Below are 16371 nucleotides of genomic sequence, written 5' to 3' on the forward strand. Positions count from 1 at the left end.
TGGGCCTGCAGGAGTTTTGGGAGGGGCCCAAACTTTGGGGACCTCCCCCCATGACACTTCAAGAAGGACTTTGGCTCTGCTGAGCCCATTCCCCCAAATTTGTGGGGCCCAGGGGGGGCAGTTTGGGGGCTCTGGCAGGGTTGGGGTGCTGGGGGAGGTTGGGGGATTCTGCTGGGAGAGGTGAGGGGGGGGACAGGGATGACTCCAGGGCCCCCCACCAGCGAGGGCTCCCAGCCCCCTCTCATCCCCCAGCTTCATTTTTGGGGTGTTTTGTTGGGATTTAGGGTTTAATACAGTTATTTTGCTATGGGGGGGGGGGAAGCGGGGTGCAGCCCTGGCGGAGGGTGGGGGGGGGTCACTTTTAAACTGTAGATTTTTCTAAGGGTCCCCAAATTTTGTGTCCCCCCCTTTCCACTGTGTCCCCCCAGTTTCCCCCTCCACTGTGTGTCCTCCCTCCTCCTTTAGGGTTTATTTAAATAAAAACTTGGGTTTTTGCTTTTTTTAACCCCAAATTTAAGTCCTTTGGGGGAGTGAGGGGGGACCCCAGAACCCACTCATGCCAAAGTCAAGGGAGGTTACATTGGGACTGTGGGGATTTAAACTGGGGAGGGGGACAGAGGTGTCCCCTCCTTATAGCTAGGGGGAGCCCCCTCTTATTCTGGGGGGGTCCTCCCAGTTGGGGAGGGGTCCTCAAGTAGCCTCTTTGTCCCTGGAGGAGTCTCTAAGTAAGAAGGGACCCCAGGTGCCTCCTCCCCCCCACCCCATACCCCAGGGGTGCCCCCTCACCTCAGGGGGCTTCCCAAGGTTCCCCTCTCCCCCCAAGTCCCCTTTACAGCCCCCCACCCAAATTCATGATCCCCCCCAAAATTTCCATAACTTTATTTTGCAAAAATAGAAAAGTCCCGTGTCCCCCCTGAGCGCGGGAGGGGGTGGGTGGGCTGTAAACATGGCAGGGGGACCCCCCAAAAAGGGGGGAATTAGCAGGGTGCAGCAGCGGGGGGGCCCTGTTCTGAGGGGGCCCGATGTAAACGCAGAGGAATAAATAGGGGTGAAAGTGCAGCCCCCGGGGGGGACCTTCTGTGTAGTGTAACAGGCTCCCCCTGAGGGCTCTGCACCCCCACATTCAGGGGGGCAGTTGTAGAGGGGCCAGTAAGGCCGGACCCTACAATCCAGCCAGGCTGGGGGTAACAGAGATTTGGGAGGGCAGTTGGGTCTGGGGGGACCCCCAGGATTTTGGGGTCACCCTATGGCTTGAGCCCGCCCCAAAATTGGGGGGGTGTTGTGGGGGTCACCTTGTGTCCCCCATCTTTGGTCTCTGTAGTGTTTGGGGGGGGGGCACCAGGGGAGGGCAGTTTTGGGGTTTTCCACCTCACCCCAACAGCATCAAAAAGCAAAACCCACAAGCCGCCCCCCACCAATATAAACATTTCCCCCCAGATTTGGGGGGCAGGATGTTCTGGGGGAGAAGGGGGGTGTGTACCCCCTCGCAAATCCACCCTGTGTCCAATAAATAAACCATGGGGGGGCACCGCGGGAGTGTCAGGCATTAATTTGGTGGGGAGATGCTGGGGCCCCAACTCTCCCCCCCCTCACAGCCCCCCCAGTACAAGGGGAGGTGGCAGCAGGGTCTGAGGGGGCTTTGGCGTGAAGCTGAGGTTCGAGGGGTGCCCCCAGACGCCCCCAGCTTAAGGCAATAGCTTTGCTCTGTCAGTCTCTGCCCCCTTCCCCAAATTCAGGGGGGGGCACTATGGGGAGCTCCCCCTCCCCAGAGCAAAAGGGAGGAGGAAGGCAGCTTCCCTGGAAGGCAGCTCTGAATGTCCCACCCCACTGGGGACGGGTTTTGGAGATCCCCCCCCGAGCTGGGGGGGGCTATGGGGATGTGGGGGGGCCAGGGGGACTGTCCTGGGCGGCAGGAGGGTCTGGGGGTGGAGGGGGTGCATCTCCCCCCACTTCGGTGAAGATTTCGGGGTTCTCCAGCATTTCCCGGATCAGGGGGGGCATCGGCCCCGGGATCTCCGTGCGCAGGGTGATGGCTCGTTCTGCCCCTGGGGAAGCCAAAATGTCAACACCCCTGAAGGCCTTGGGCCCCTCCTGAGAGATGGAACCCCCTTCCAAAAAATGAGCTTCAGCACCCTCTCAAATTTCAACTCCTGCCCAAAACTCTGAACCCCCAAAAGCTTGGACCCCTCCAAGACCTCGAACACCTCCAAAATGAGCTTCAATTGCTGCAAAGCCTTGACAAGCTGCACAAGAGATTGAATCTCCCTGAGGCTTTGAATCCCACCCAAAAATGAACTTCAACGCCCTCCCAAATGTCAACAGTCCCCAACTTTCAAAACCTTGCAAAAGATTCAACGCCTTCAAAACCTTGAACCTCCCCAGATACCCTGAACACCCCCAAAATGAGCTTCAAACGCCCCCCGCCCCCAAAACATTGAAACATCCCCAGGACCTTCAACTGTGACTCCCTGAGAGTTTCAAATCCTGTGGTGCCAGGGGCAGGGTTGGGGGTGTCCTAATGGGTTTTGGGGTCCTGGAGGGGTCCGGGGAAGGTTTGTGGGTTGCCCCCTTTGGTGGTGACTTTGAACAGCGTTTGGGAAGATTGCTGTGGCTAGGGGGGTTTAGGGGGATGCCCAAGGGGGGTTTGGGGGTTCTGGGGTCCTGGCAGGGTTGCTGCAGTCTGGGGGTCCCGGGGATTGCTCACCCTTGGTGCTGATGCCGCGCAGGTCAGTGATTTTGAGCAGCATCCGGGGGAAACGCTGAGGCTGCCACGGGCGCCGGCGCCGCGCATAGACCCGGAGAGCCTCGAGCAGCGGCTCCTGCAGCCGCTCCACACGCCGGGGCTGCTCCAGCTCCATCCGGTCTGGGGAGACAGAGAGACACCACCTACATAGACATTGTCCCCATTTCCCACATCCCTGTGTCCCCATGTCCCCACACGCCCATCTCCTGTCCTAGAGATCCCCATGTCCCCCCAGTATCCCCTCATGTCCCCATCTCCGCGGTTGAGCGGCCACAACTCAGTCCCATGTCCCAATGTCTGCCATAGCCCTGATATGCTCCCAACCTCTCTGCAATGTCCCCCAAAACCTCACCCCCACAGATGAGGCAGATGGCACTGAGCAGCCCTGGCTCAGTCCCGTGTCCCCCCCATTTCCTGATGTCCCCACCCCCACAGATGAACAGCCCTGGCTCAGTCCCCCGTCCACCCCATGTCCTGCAATGTCCCCCATGTGTCCCCAGCCCCACAGATGAGCAGTCCTGGCTCAGTCCCTTGTCCCCCACCATGTCCTGCAATGTCCCCCCTGTCCCCAGCCCCACAGATGAACAGCCCTGGCTCAGTCCCCTGTCCTCCACAATGTCCCTGCAATGTCCCCCATGTCCCCACCCCCACAGATGAGGCAGATGGCACTGAGCAGCCCGGTCTCTGTGTCATCGAGCTGCAGCGGCAGCAGCTGCCCCGCGAAGGCGAACACGAGGTCGGTGAGGGGCCCAAACCCCGCATTGTGCATCTGGGTCCGGGTCAGCGTCAGCCCGTCCGAGAACGTCATCGTGTCCTGCTCCGGCGTGTAGCGGGTGCAGATCCGCAGCATCTGCGGGGCAGAGACCCCAAAATCACCAAGGGGTACCACAATACATCCAGGGACACCAAAAATCCACCCAGGGTCAGCCCATCCCATCACTGTGTCCTGCCCTGGAATGAAGCAGGTGCAGATCCACAGCATCTGCAGGGCAGGGACCCCAAAATCCACCCAGGATCTGCCCATCCTGGAGCATTGTCATGTCCTGTTCTGGGTCTGCCACATGACAGACACAGCACTGGGTGGGGGTCGGGGTCAGGGACACCCCAAAATAGCCCAAGGTCACAAAAAGCACCCAAGGGACCCCAAAGTTTCCCACCAAGGGATCCTCAAACCCAGCCAGGCCCTCCCAGCCCCTCTCCAGGACATCTGTCTGTGGGGTGGCGAGGTCAGGACCATTGTGGGCCACCCCAAGCCCTTTCAAGGAGCCCCTGACCCCCCTGCGGAGCCCCCCCAAGCCTCACCAGGATGTCGAGGCAGGCAGCCTTGAGCAGGGTGATCTGGTCAGCCATGCTGAGCCCCGTGAAGCCTGGGAGCCTCTTGGCAAACTCCACGATCTTGATGATGCACTTGGTGGCCAATTCGCTGAACTTGTCCCACAGCCCCAGGTCCAGCTGCACCCGGTGGTCAGCGCTCGAGTTCTGGGGGCACGGGGAGGGGGCATGGCTGTTAGGGGGTGTTCAGGAGCCCCTGGGACCCCCTGGAACCCCAACCCCAGCACCCTGAACTTGTCCCACAGCCCCAGGTCCAGCTGCACCCAGTGGTCAGCACTCAGGTTTTGGGGGGGGATGGGCTCAGTTATGGGGGTTCAGGGTGGATTGGGACTCCCTGAGACCACTGGGACCACCTGAGACCCCAGTCTCAGTAACCCCCAGATCCAGCTGCACCATGTGGTCAGTGCTCAATTTATGAGGGACACAAGCTCAGTTATGGGGGTTCAGGACCTGCTGGGACTCCCTGGAAAGTGCTGGCACTCAGTGACCCCCAGGTCCAGCTGCCCCCCTTACTCAGCAGTTGAGTTTTCAGGCGTCAGGACATGCAGAGACCCCGCTCTGAGCTCCAGCATTAGAGTCCCTCCCATAAGTAACCCCCCAAACACCACCCACGACCCCCAGTGATGTCCCAGTGCCCCTGAACTTGTTCCCAGCCCCCTCAGTGCTCAGCACTTATGGTTTGGAGGGATCAGGAGGGAACAGGGACCCAACTGTAGGCGTGAGGGCTGGGGTTGGAGTCACCCCCAAAGGGACCCCCAAAACCCCCTGGGGACAGAAACCTGGTGCCCCACTCCCTCTGAACATGTCCCAACCCCAGCTGCCCCCAGTGCTCATGTTTGGGAGGATCAGGAGGGAGCAGCGACCCTGCCCCAGATCCGAGGGCTGGGGGAGGGATGGGGACCCCCCTTGCTCCCCCCAGACCCCCAGCCCTGCTCACCGTGGTGTACTTGCCCAGCTGGCCCAGGGAGGGGAAGGTCTCCTGGTGGGCTCTGCTCACCCTGCGCACCAGCTCGGCCAGCTCGGGGCTCAGCTCATCCCCACCCAAATCCTCCTTCACCTCCTTTTTCCTCTTGTTCCGATCGTTCCGCACGGCTGGGGAGGTGGCATTGGGGGTTGGGGGCATTGGTGTGCCCCCTCAGACCCCTCCCAGGTGGGGTTTCCTCCCCCAAAAATCCCCCCATGGGACAGGAACATCCCCACTATGAGCATCCCCAGAACCCTGGGACCCCTCAGCAAAGCTTTGGGGAAGGGGGTCTCAATTTTAGGCAACTCCTCTGCAGGACCAAGGAGGGAAAGCCTCACACCCACAGTCCCCTCCACGGCCCCAAATCCTCCCCAAGTCCCTCCCAAGAACAGGAACATCCGCAGGCCCACCACAGCACCACCAGGGCCCCTCAGCAATGTTTGGGGGGGGTCCCCAACTTCGGGGACCCCGGCCCAGACCCCCTCGCACCTTCCTTGGACATTCCGACCTGGAAGCACTTCTGGAGGCGGCAGAACTGGCAGCGGTTGCGGGTGACCTTGTCGATCTGGCAGTTGCGCTCCCGGTGACACGTGTACACCATGTTCTTCTGGATGCTTCTCCGGAAAAAGCCCTGCAGTGGGAAAACGGGCGGTCAGGGGGCACCCCCAAACTGGGGGCACCACTATCACACCCCCAAGGATCCCAGTAAGGCTCCCCAGTATCCCAGGGTGGGGCACAGGGCTTGGGGGACTCCCACTTCCCCAGGGGTGCCCACTGGCCTAGGAAGGAGTCCCCATCGCCCAGGCGTGGTCCCACTCACCCCACAGCGTCCGTGACGTCCCCAAGTGTCCCCATTACAGCTCCCCAGTGCTTGGGGGATTCCCACTCTCCCAAGGGGTCACCATTCCTCAGGTGGATCCCCACTGCCTGCAGCGAGCCCCTTTTATTGGGGCAGGTCCCCAGTGTCCCCAGGACCCCCCCTCCTCCAAGTGCTGGGTCCCCACTGCCCCCCCTCCCATCACAGGGTCCCCAGTATCCTCCCCCAGGGTTTCCAGTGTCTCAGGGGTCCCCAGTACCCCCACCAAGGTTTCCACTGTCTCAGGGGTCCCCTGCCCCCCCCAGGGCCTCCAGTGTCTCAGGGCTCCCCGGTGCCCCCCCTGCCCAGGGTTTCCACTGTCTCTGGGGGTCCCCAGTGCTCCCCTCCCCCCAGGGTTTCCAGTGTCTCAGGGGTGTCCCCAATGCCGACCCCCAGGGTTTGCACTGTCTCAGGGGTCCCCAGTGTCCCCCCCAGGGTTTTCAGTGTCTCGGGGGTCCCCCTGCCCGGTGCCCCCAGCTCCCCCGCACCTTGCAGCCCTCGCAGGAGCTCACTCCGTAGTGGTAGCCGGAGCTGCGGTCGCTGCACACGAAGCACGGCTTGTGCACGCGTGGGGGGGGTGGTGGCGAGGGGGGGCCCGTGTCCCCCAAAACCCGCCCAGGGGAGGGCTCCAGGGCTGGGGGGGCAAAAGGGTGGAGGGAGTTAAACAGCCCCTCTCAACCCCTCTCCAAAGAGACCCCAGCCTTCAACGGGGCGTGGGGGAAACTGAGGCACAGGGGGCTTCAGTGTGATATTTGGGGTCTTGCCGTCACCTCCACCCTAAAATCTGAATTGCAAATCCCCAAAATCGGGGCTGGAATCCCGGGACTCCACCATGGGTGGGGGACATATCAGCGTTCACCCTCTCCCCTCTGATCCCCAACACCTGGCGTGGGGACCGACCCAGCTTCCCCAAACCCCAAAATGCGGGAGAAGGGTCCCCAGCCCCCTCCAATCCCCCCGCGCAGTGCGGGGGTGACACAGGGGGCAGGGAGGAGCCCCCCGACGCGCAGCCCGGTCGGCAGAGGGGGAGGGCTGGCTGGTTTCAGATTTTTTTCTTTTGGGTAGGTTTTGTGTGTTTTGCTAAAAAAAAACCAAAATTGCTGAAATTGAGGAAATTCCGGCCTCGAGCGGCGCGTTTGTAACCGCGGGGGAAAGGGGGAGCGAGGGGGACCCCGCCCAGCGCGTGCCACGGGCACCCCAAAATAACCCGGGGGGGGGGGGGGGGGGAGGACCCCACCCTAAAAACGAGGCCGAAATTGGGGAGCACGCTCCGGCCCCCGGCACGGGGACCCACCCAGGCGCACCCCAGCTTTGGAGAGGGCTAGCTCTGACCCCCTTCCCGCATCAATGCTGGGGAGTCCCCGCGGAGGGTTGAGGTGGGGAGGGGGTTTCATTTGCGGGGTGCATATTTGGGGGACCCCACCGTGCGTGTTCTCTCTTAAAGTTTGGTTTTTGAAAGGGGGAGGAACCCAAATTAAAGCATCCACACCCCCAAAACCAGCACCCCAAAAACATCGGCGGGGGCCACGACTCTGTGGGGCCCCCCGGTTTTCTGGGGTCTCCGCGCTCCAAGGGGCAGTCTCCCATCAGGCCTTAAACGGGGGGAGGTGGGGGGTGAAGTTCCTCCGCCCAGGGTGGAATTTGGGGGGGCCACAGGGGCTCCCCCCAAAGCCCGGGGGGTGACGCCCCCCCCGCCCTGCCGAGAGGAGCCCCCTCGCCCCCGTCCCCACGCCAAGGGGGGTTCGGGCGGGTTTGGAGCAGCCTCGCAGGGGTTAAAGTGCCACATTGGCAGCGCGGGGGGGACGCGGGGGGACGCGGGCGCGGCCACGACTGGAACCAGTTAGGCCGAGGAACTGGGAGGGGGGAGGACACAGGAGGGGGCAACGCACCACGGGCATAGGTGGAAGGGGGGAAATTAGGGGCGTTTTAGGGGACTCTGTCCCCTCCCACCCCGTTTGTGCCCAGATGTACACGGTAGGGTTCCTGTGGGGCCCCCAGGACCTCCCTCGTGGGCCCCCCAAAACCGGGTGCCTCTTTCTACCCTCACAAAGGGGTCGGCGACCCCCCGAAAAGAACAAGGTTCGGGGCCCCCGAGCCCCTCCAAAGCAGGGTCCAGGACCCCGACGCCCCCAAAAGTGTCCTGTGTGGTTCATGTCTCTGTGCCCCTCCAATACCGGGTCCCCATTTCTGCCTCCCCAAAGGGCTCCGGGACATCGGAGCTCCCCCAAAAGCAGGCTCCATGTCCCTCAAGCCCCCAAAGGGACTCCCTCAGTGCGGTCCCCGCGCCCCTGTGCCCCCGCCACCCTGGGTCCCTCCTAGGGGGAATTTGGGGATGTGCCCCCTTACTCACTCGCCCCCTGGCCACCCCCTCGCGTCATTCCCGCACACGCCCAGGCCGCTCCGGCACCCACGCGCGTCACTCCCGGGTCACTCTCACCCCCCCTCCCGCGCCTTCACACCCCGGGACGCGCTCGCAGCCCCGCTCCCGACACACCCACGCACCCACCCGGGGACACGGGGCCAACCCCACGCCCGCCCCGACACGCCGGCCCCCGCACACTCTGGGCACTCGCTGGCACACTCGGGCTCACTCTCGGAGACCCCTCCCCACGGCCCCGACCCCCCCACGGTCCCCACACCCACTCGCAGCCGCACCCCCGCCCCTCCCGCGCAGTCACCCCCGCGGGGCCCGGCCAGAGCACGCTCACGCTCATTTGCACACGCACTCGCACGCCCAGAGGGTCTCCCCGGCACCCCTCGCACCCACTCGCGACGCGAACACTCCCCACGCACCCACGGCACGCCCGCATTCCCTCTCACACCCGTTTGCACGCTCAGTTCACACCTGGCCGCGCTTCCCCGCCCCCCCCGCCGCACACCCACTCGCGAACCCTCCCACCCCTCGGGCACTCTCGATCCCCCTCGCCTCTCGCCCCCGGCCCCCCTGGTACCTCTGCGGGCGGGGCCCCCGCAGCCGGCGGGCACCGGGACCCTGCGCAGGGCGCAGCCCCCGCGGTTCGTCACGTCGTGCAGCCGCCGCGGCGCCGCCGCCGCCTCCACGCAGCCGAACATGGCGACCCCGGCCCCCTCCGGGCCCCTCGGCCCCGCCGCGATCGGTCGCGATCGGCCCCGGTCGCGATCGGCCCCGAGCAGCCCCGGAGGGTGCGGCTGCGGGGGCGGGGCCTGGGGGCGGGGCCTGAGCGAGGGGCGGGGCCTGAACACGCTGGGGCTGAAAGGCGCGCGGAGAATGGGGCGGGGTCTGGGCGGAGGGCGGGGCTTCGGTGGGAGGTGGTGAACGGCGAGGGGAAACGGGGCGGGGCCTGGAGGGGCGGGGTAGTTTGGAATGTGAGAGATGGAGTATGGGCGGGGCTTAAATGGGCGGGGTTAAGTTGGGAACAGGGCCGGGGTTGAGATGGAGGGGCCTGGAAGGGGCGGGGCGTGGAGTGGCCGGGCTGAGCAGGAACGAGGCGCGGCCTCAGGGATGGGCGGAGCGGAGGCGGGGCCCGGGCGCTTCAGGGGGCGTGGTCTGAGCGAGGGGCGGAACTGATGGGCGGGGCTGGATGGGGAATGGGCGGGGATTGGAGCAGAGGGCGCGGTCTGGGGCGCGGACACGCGGTGTGGCGTACACACGTGTCACATATGTCACACGGTATCAGGCGTGTTTGTCCCCTCCGTGTGTCCTCCCTCCCTGGGGGGCACCCAGGCCCCGCCCCCTGTCTCCCCCAGCCCCTCCCAGTCCTCCCACTCCCCGCGTCGTCACGCCCTCCCCAGTCCCTCCCAATTCCACGCCGTGCACTTCCAGTCCTCATGTCATCACCCGTCTCCCCAGTCCTCCCAGTTCTTCCAGTCCTTTCCAGTTCCCTGTCACTACCCCAGCCCTTCCCAGTCCCTCCCAGTCCCCTTGTCACCCCTCAATCCCTCCCAGTCCTACCAGTTGTCCCAGTCCCCTGCCATCTCCCCGGTCCTTCCCAGTCTCTTCCAACCCCCTTGTCACTTCCCCCAGTGTGTGTTTGTGGACAGGTGTGTGCCAGCATGTCCAGGTGTGCAAAGGTGTGCGTGAGTGTGTGCAGCTGTGTCTGGGTGTGCAAGGGCTGTGCCAGCACCGCCTGCCTGACTGCATTTCTGGGGCTCTGCAGGAGTAACACACCTGCACACGGGATCACTGCACAGCTCACACACCTGTACAGAGGATCACTGCACAGGTCACTGCATGTGTCACACACCTGCACACAGCTTGATCACATGTAAAGAAAGGCATGTCACACACCTGTACATGGGATGATCACATGTTACTGCACGTGTCACACACCTGTACACGGGATGGTCACGTGTCATTGCGGGTGTCACACACCTGTACATGCGATTGTCACATGTCACTGCATGTGTCACACACCTGTACGCGGGATGGTCACATGTCACTGCACGTGTCACACACCTGTACATGCGATGGTCACATGTCACTGCACGTGTCACACACCTTTACCCAGCTTCCAGTGACCACACACATGTCTGGGCATGAGGACACGTGTGCAGGGTGTGCCCCTGCACATTACACACATGCACACACGTGTCCCCATGCCCGGACACGCGTGTAATCCACTCCACCCCGCCTCTCCCCCCCCCGCCCCGTGCCGGGAAAACGGGAGGGGAGGAGCTGGAGTGGGGGAGGGGCAGGAATGGGCTCATGGAAAAAGTTTTGGGTGGAAATTCCTCTCCCCGCCCCTCCCCCAGTGCAGCTCAATGGCCCCTTTGTGCAGCCCCGGCCCTGCCCTTGCCACGCTGGGACCCCCCCGTGTGTCTCGCCAACCCCCGTGTCCCCCGTTTGCTCTCCCGTTTGTCCCCCCACGTCTCCCCACAGCCCCCAGAATTCCCTGTGAGCCCCAATCGTGTCCCACATGTCCCCAACCTGTGTCCCCCCGGTAGCATCCCCCCCGTAATCCCCGTGACCCCCAAGTCACCATAACTCTGGGACCACCCAATCGTGTTGCTCCATGTCTTTCGTGTCCCCTGCGACCTCATGTCCCAGCGTCCCTTATGCTGCCGCGTGTCCCATAACCCCTTCCTCCGTGTCTCCCCGGTATCCCCTGTGCCCTACCATGCCTCCATAATCCCGTGTCCCCAGCCGTGTCCCCCATGTCCCCTGTGCACCCCTATGTCCCCTGTGTCCCCCAAGCTGTGTTCCCCATGTCCCCGCACATCCCCACGTCCTCCATGTCCCGAGCGTCCCCCGTGTCCTGTGTGTCCCCCATGTCCCTGTGCCCCCAAACTCATGTTCCCTGCCCTCAATTGCCTCCATGTCTCCCGTGTCCCCTGTGCCCCCCATATCCCCTGTGCCCCCCTGTGCTCACTGTGCACCCCCATATCCCCTGTGTCCTCCTGTGCTCTCCCGTATCCCTTGTGCCCCCCCGTGTCCCCGGTGCTCTCCCATATCCCCCGCCCCACTGTACCCCCCGCATTCCCCCTATCCCCAGGTCCTCCCCATGTCCCCCCACCCTCGTGTTCCCCACGTCCCCGGTGTCCCCATGCCCCCTGTGCCCCACTCGGTGTCCTCATGTCCCCGTGTCTCTCACCCACGGGTGCCGCCACGTGCCCCCCCCCCCCTCCCCCCACTCAGCCGCTTTGCCCGGTAAATCCCCGGAGGGGGGGGCAGTGGGTTGCGGGGGGGCGGCTCGGCCATGGGGCTGGGCTGGCCGCGACCCCGGCCCCGCCGGCGCGGGGGGACATCCCCGCGCTGCCCCCCGCCCTGTCACCTCCCGTCCTGCTGCGCCCCCCCCCTCTGCTCCCTGCCCTGCCCCTTCTGCTCACCCCCCCCCTGCTGCCCCCAGTGCCACCCCCCGCCCTGCTGCGCCCCCTCCTGCTGCCCCCTGCCCTGCCACCCCTCCTGGTGCCCCCCACCCGCCTGTCCCCAGTGTCACCCCCCACCCCAGTGCTTCTCCCAGTGCTACCCCCTGCCCTGCTGTCCCCAGTGTCCCCCCCTGCCATGCCACCCCCAGTGTCACCCCCCTCCCTGCTGCCTCCAGTATCACCCCCCGCCCTGCCGCCCCCCCTGTTGCGCCCACCCCGCCTGTCCCCAGTGCTATCCCCCCGCCTGTCCCCAGTGCCACCCCTCCGCCTGTCCTCCCCCGTGTCACCCCCGATGCTGCCCCCCCCCGCGCCGCGCCCCCCCCCGGCCCCGCCTGAGCCTCAAGTGAGGGGGGCCCGGCCCCCCCGCGCCGCGCCGCGGACCCCTGGAGGAGGCGGTGAGTGAGGGGCGGGCAGGGCAGCCAACGGTACCGGAACACGGAGGTACCGGGGGTTACCGGGGGGGTTTGCTCGAGGCTCTTCCCTCGAGCTCTCTGAGGGCGGGGGTCCCCACAAACCCCCCGCGGCGTGCCAGGGGGCGGCTCTTTGGGCTGGGATGCCGCAAAACCCCCGCGCGGGATACAGTGGGGGACACTCAGGGGTTTCCGCAATCCCCCGTGCGCTGTCTGGGTGTCCCCACAGGTCCCCGGGGGTCTCTGTGGGCACCTTGGGGGGCCCGTGAGGGGGCGGGGCCCTGGTTCACGTGACACGGGCCAACATGGCGGCGCCCATGGGACCGGAAGCGGAAGTGGCTCGGCAGAGGCGCCGCGGAGCAGCTGCGACGCTGGCGGGGCCCGGGGGTATGGGGGGAACCCTGAGGGATTACCGGGGGTTACCGGCAGGGATGGAGGGGCTTTGGAGCGTCTGAGAGGCGTCTGGGGGCATCCTATGGGGCAACTCTCGGGTCGGGGGGGGGGCTATGGAAGTGGAGGGGGCTCTGTGTGGCGCTGTAGGGGGTATATGGGGGGCTTAAGGAGGATTTGGGGTGCGAGAGTCCTGTAGGGGGGGTGTGGGGGTTCTGTGAGGGTCTTATGGGGAGTCTGTGGAGGTTCTGTGTGGGGCCCGTGGGAATCTGGAGCGTGGGGTGTATGGGGGTCTGTGGGGGATTGTGGGCTGTGACAGAGACAGGGACACTGGGACAGCTCCACGGGGACACTAGAGTGGGACAGGGACATTGGGACAGCTCCATGGGGACACTGGAGTGGGACAGGGACACTGGGCTGTGACAGACAGGGACATTGGGACAGCTCCAGGGGGACACCGGGGTGGGACAGGGACACAGGGGTGGGTGTAATGCTGGGGTGTGACAGGGACAGCAGGACAGCTCAGTGGGGACACCAAGGTGTGACAGGGACACTGACAGGGGGGGTTTGGGGTCTGTGGGGGTTCTGTGGGGCCTGGGGGGGCGGTCTGGGTGGCCTTGGGAGGAGCTGTGGGGACTGTGTGACGTATCAGTGATGCTGGGGGTCCCTGTGGGGTGGGGGGTCCCTAGAGAACCCCTGGGCTGTCTGGGGAGTTTAGGGCACCTGGGTGGTGTCTCTGGACTCTCCCAGTTCCTCCTAGTGCTGATCTCCCTTCTTCCCTTCCCCAGGCCCTCCTGAGCCCCCTCCCCACCATGTTCCTGCTGCCCTGCTCTGCCCTCGCCCTCCTCCTTCTCACCTGCCTGGCTCTGGAGCCGGCCCCGCGCCGGCCCCCGCCCTCCAACCCCGCGTTCCGCGGCTTCCAGCGGCGCTTCCTGCTGGGCTATCTGCCGGCGCTGGCCGCCGACTGGCTGCAGGGCCCGCTGCTCTTCCAGCTGCTGCACAGCCGCGGCTTCCTGCGCAGCCAGATCGCCGCCCTCTACTCCTGCGGCTTCGCCTCCAACGTCGCCTTCGGCCTCGTGTCCGGGGTGTTTGTGGATCGGCTGGGCCGGAAGAAGTCCTGTGTGCTGTCCTCGGGGCTGTGCTCCGTGTCCTGCCTGCTGCAGCTCTCGCACGATTTCCTGGCCCTGGCGGCCGCCCGGGTCCTGGCGGGATTCGGCACCTCGCTGCTCTTCTCGGCCTTTGAGTCCTGGTACCTCCACGAGCACCTGGAGCGCCACGACTTCCCTGCCGAGTGGATTCCCGACACCTTCTCGCGCGTGGCGCTCTGGAACAGCGGCCTGGCCGTGGCAGCCGGCCTGCTGGCCTGGCTGCTGGCCGAGGTGCTGCCGCTGGGCCCCGCAGCCCCGTTCCTGGCGGCGCTGCCCTTCCTGGCTCTCTCGGGGATCTTCGCTGCGAAAAACTGGGATGAGAACTACGGCAAGAGCCGGCCCTGCGGGAAGGCCTGCGGGGAAGGCCTTCGGGGCCTCGTGTCCGAGCCCCGGGCGCTGCTCCTGGGGCTGGTCCAGGCTCTGGTGGAGAGCATCCTGCTCATCTTCGCCTTCCTTTGGACGCCCGTGCTGGAGCCGCACGGGATCCCGCTAGGAATCGCCTTCTCGGCGTTCACGGCCGCCAGCGCCGCGGGCTCAGCGCTGTTCCGGCGCGGCGCCACCGGGAGGCTCCGGCTGCAGCCGCTGCGGCTCCTGCCCAGCTCCGTGCTGCTGCTGGCGCTGGCCCTCGTGCTGCTGGCCCTGCCGCTGGACGCTGCCGGCGACTTCCTGGCCGTGCTGCTGCTGCAGCTCTCCTGTGGCATCTACTTCCCGGCCATGGCGTTCCTGCGGCGCCGGCTGGAGCGCGGCGGGGACGCGGCGGGAGGGGCGCGGTGGCTGCGGCTGCCCCTGGGCCTGGCGGTGGCGCTGGCGCTGCCGGCGGCGCTGGCGCTGCCGGCGCTGCCCGGGGACCCCGCGGGAACGCGCGCCGTGCTCGGGGCCGCCGCCTTGGCGGCGCTGGTGGCGCTGGGGGCGGCCGGGGGCGTCCTGGGCACCAGCCGTGGGGACGAGGGGCTGAGGGTGGGGGACGAGGGGCTGCTCGAGGGGGACACGGGGGAGTGACAGGCGTGCTGGGACAGGGACACTGGGACAGCTCAGCAGCAACACCTGGCTCTGATGGAGACACTGGGACAGTTTGAGGGGGTCACCAAGGTGTGACAGGAACACTGAGCTGAGACAGGGACACTGGGACGGCTCCATGGGGACAGAGGCACTGGGACAGCTCGATAGGGACACCAGGGTGGGACAGGGACACTGGGCTGTGACAGAGACAGGGACATTGGGACATATCCATGGGGACACTGGGGTGGTCCAGGGACACTGGGACAGCTCCATGGGGACACCAGGGTGGTCCAGGGACATTGGGACAGCTCCATGGGGACACTGGAGTGGGACAGGGACACTAGGACAGCTCCATGGGGATAGGGACGCTGGGACAGCTCAATGGGGACACTAGGGTGGGACAGGGACACTGGGCTGTGACAGAGACAGGGACATTGGGACATATCCATGGGGATAGGGGCACTGGGACACCTCGATGGGGACACTGGGGTGGGATAGAGACAGTGACATTGGGACAGCTCCAGGGGGACACCGGGGTGGGACAGGGACATAGGGGTGTAATGCTGGGGTGTGACAGGGACAGCAGGACAGCTCAGTGGGGACACCAAGGTGTGACAGGGACACTGAGATATGAGAAGGGCAGAGACACTGGGATGTCACAGTGACAGGAGCACCGGGACAGCTCAATGGGGACACCAGGGACACAGGGACAGCTTGATGGAGCACTGGGATTTTACGGGGGCAAGGACAGTAACACCTGTCTGGGACAGGAACATTGGGGCAGCTCAACAGGGACACCAGAATGTGACAGGGTCAGGGACACGGAACAAGCCCTTGGGGTCACCAGGCAGGGGTGGGGTCACAGGGATGTGACCCCCGTGCTGAGCTGTGAGTGACAGAAACTCCCCATGGGGACACTGAGCGGTGAGGGGTCACAGTGTCACCCCACAGTGGACTGTGGGTGGCTGGGACACCCCTTGACGACACTGAACTGCAGTGGCTCACAGTGCCACCCCATGATGGACTTTGGGTGACAGTGACACTGGGACACTCCGATCGTGATAAGGAACTGTGACAGGTCACGGTGTCACCCCCATGGCTGAGCTGTGGGTAACAGTGACGCTGGCACACCCCACTGGTGATATTAAGCTGTGACAGGTCACAGTGTCACCTCCATAATGAAATGTAGGTGACAGTGACACTGGGACACCCCGATGGTGACACAGAGCTCTGCTGGTGACCCATTACCAATGCCATCCCAATGAGCTCTGGGTGGCAACATGGGGACAGCCCGAGGTGACACTGAGCTGGGACAGATCACGGTGTCACCCCCATAACGAGGGGATGGGGACACTGGTGCACCCCCAGGTAACCCCTGGGCTGTGACAGTCACAGTGCCACCTCCCCCACAGCACAGCAGAGGGGACCTGGGGACACCAGACCAGCTGTGGCCTGTGACCAGCCCTGTGTGCTGGCATGGGGGTGGGGGCGTATTAATAACTTAATTAATTTCTAATAAACCCACCCAGTAGAAGTGTTTGTGAAGTCCTGCTCCTCCCCCTGGGTCTGGGGGATTCTGAAACCCCCCCAGAGCGGCCCCAGTTCAAACCAGTGACTCCCAGTCCAGCCACATCTCCAGTGCGAGCACAGCACTGCTTTGTCCCCAAGCTGAGCCCCTCAGTGCC

At 64.9% G+C, this 16371-nt stretch overlaps 2 protein-coding genes across 3 annotated transcripts; one reads left to right on the forward strand and one right to left on the reverse strand.

The window, feature by feature from the left end:
* Nucleotides 1-863: 863 nt before the first annotated feature.
* RARG (retinoic acid receptor gamma) lies at nt 864-9067 on the reverse strand. Its single transcript, XM_064734832.1, has 8 exons — nt 8847-9067; nt 6384-6529; nt 5529-5670; nt 5013-5167; nt 4046-4222; nt 3389-3593; nt 2705-2863; nt 864-2045 (listed from the first exon to the last, which is right to left on the reverse strand). Exons 1-8 carry the CDS (start codon nt 8965-8967, stop codon nt 1870-1872), a joined length of 1281 nt encoding a protein of 426 aa, XP_064590902.1. The 5' UTR covers nt 8968-9067; the 3' UTR covers nt 864-1869.
* Nucleotides 9068-12069: 3002 nt separating this feature from the next.
* MFSD5 (major facilitator superfamily domain containing 5) lies at nt 12070-16225 on the forward strand. Of its 2 annotated transcripts, none has more exons than XM_064734831.1 (2): nt 12070-12134; nt 13328-16225. In XM_064734831.1, exon 2 carries the CDS (start codon nt 13352-13354, stop codon nt 14684-14686), a length of 1335 nt encoding a protein of 444 aa, XP_064590901.1. In that variant the 5' UTR covers nt 12070-12134; nt 13328-13351; the 3' UTR covers nt 14687-16225. The 2 variants fall into 2 exon arrangements, with proteins under 2 accessions (XP_064590901.1, XP_064590900.1); XM_064734830.1 differs by lacking the exon at nt 12070-12134 and adding an exon at nt 12430-12536.
* Nucleotides 16226-16371: the final 146 nt, after the last annotated feature.

This window comes from Zonotrichia leucophrys, chromosome 29 (genome assembly GCF_028769735.1).
Source record: "Zonotrichia leucophrys gambelii isolate GWCS_2022_RI chromosome 29, RI_Zleu_2.0, whole genome shotgun sequence".
Classification (NCBI taxonomy): domain Eukaryota; kingdom Metazoa; phylum Chordata; class Aves; order Passeriformes; family Passerellidae; genus Zonotrichia; species Zonotrichia leucophrys.

Coding starts and splice junctions, on each gene's coding strand:
- RARG (XM_064734832.1), bottom strand. CDS start 8,967: ATGTTCGGCTGCGTGGAGGCGGCGGCGGCGCCGCGGCGGCTGCACGAC. Junction 5,168..5,528: donor GGTCGGAATGTCCAAGGAAG/GTGCGAGGGGGT, acceptor CCACCTCCCCAG/CCGTGCGGAACGATCGGAAC. Junction 4,223..5,012: donor AGCTGGGCAAGTACACCACG/GTGAGCAGGGCT, acceptor CCGTGCCCCCAG/AACTCGAGCGCTGACCACCG.
- MFSD5 (XM_064734831.1), top strand. CDS start 13,352: ATGTTCCTGCTGCCCTGCTCTGCCCTCGCCCTCCTCCTTCTCACCTGC.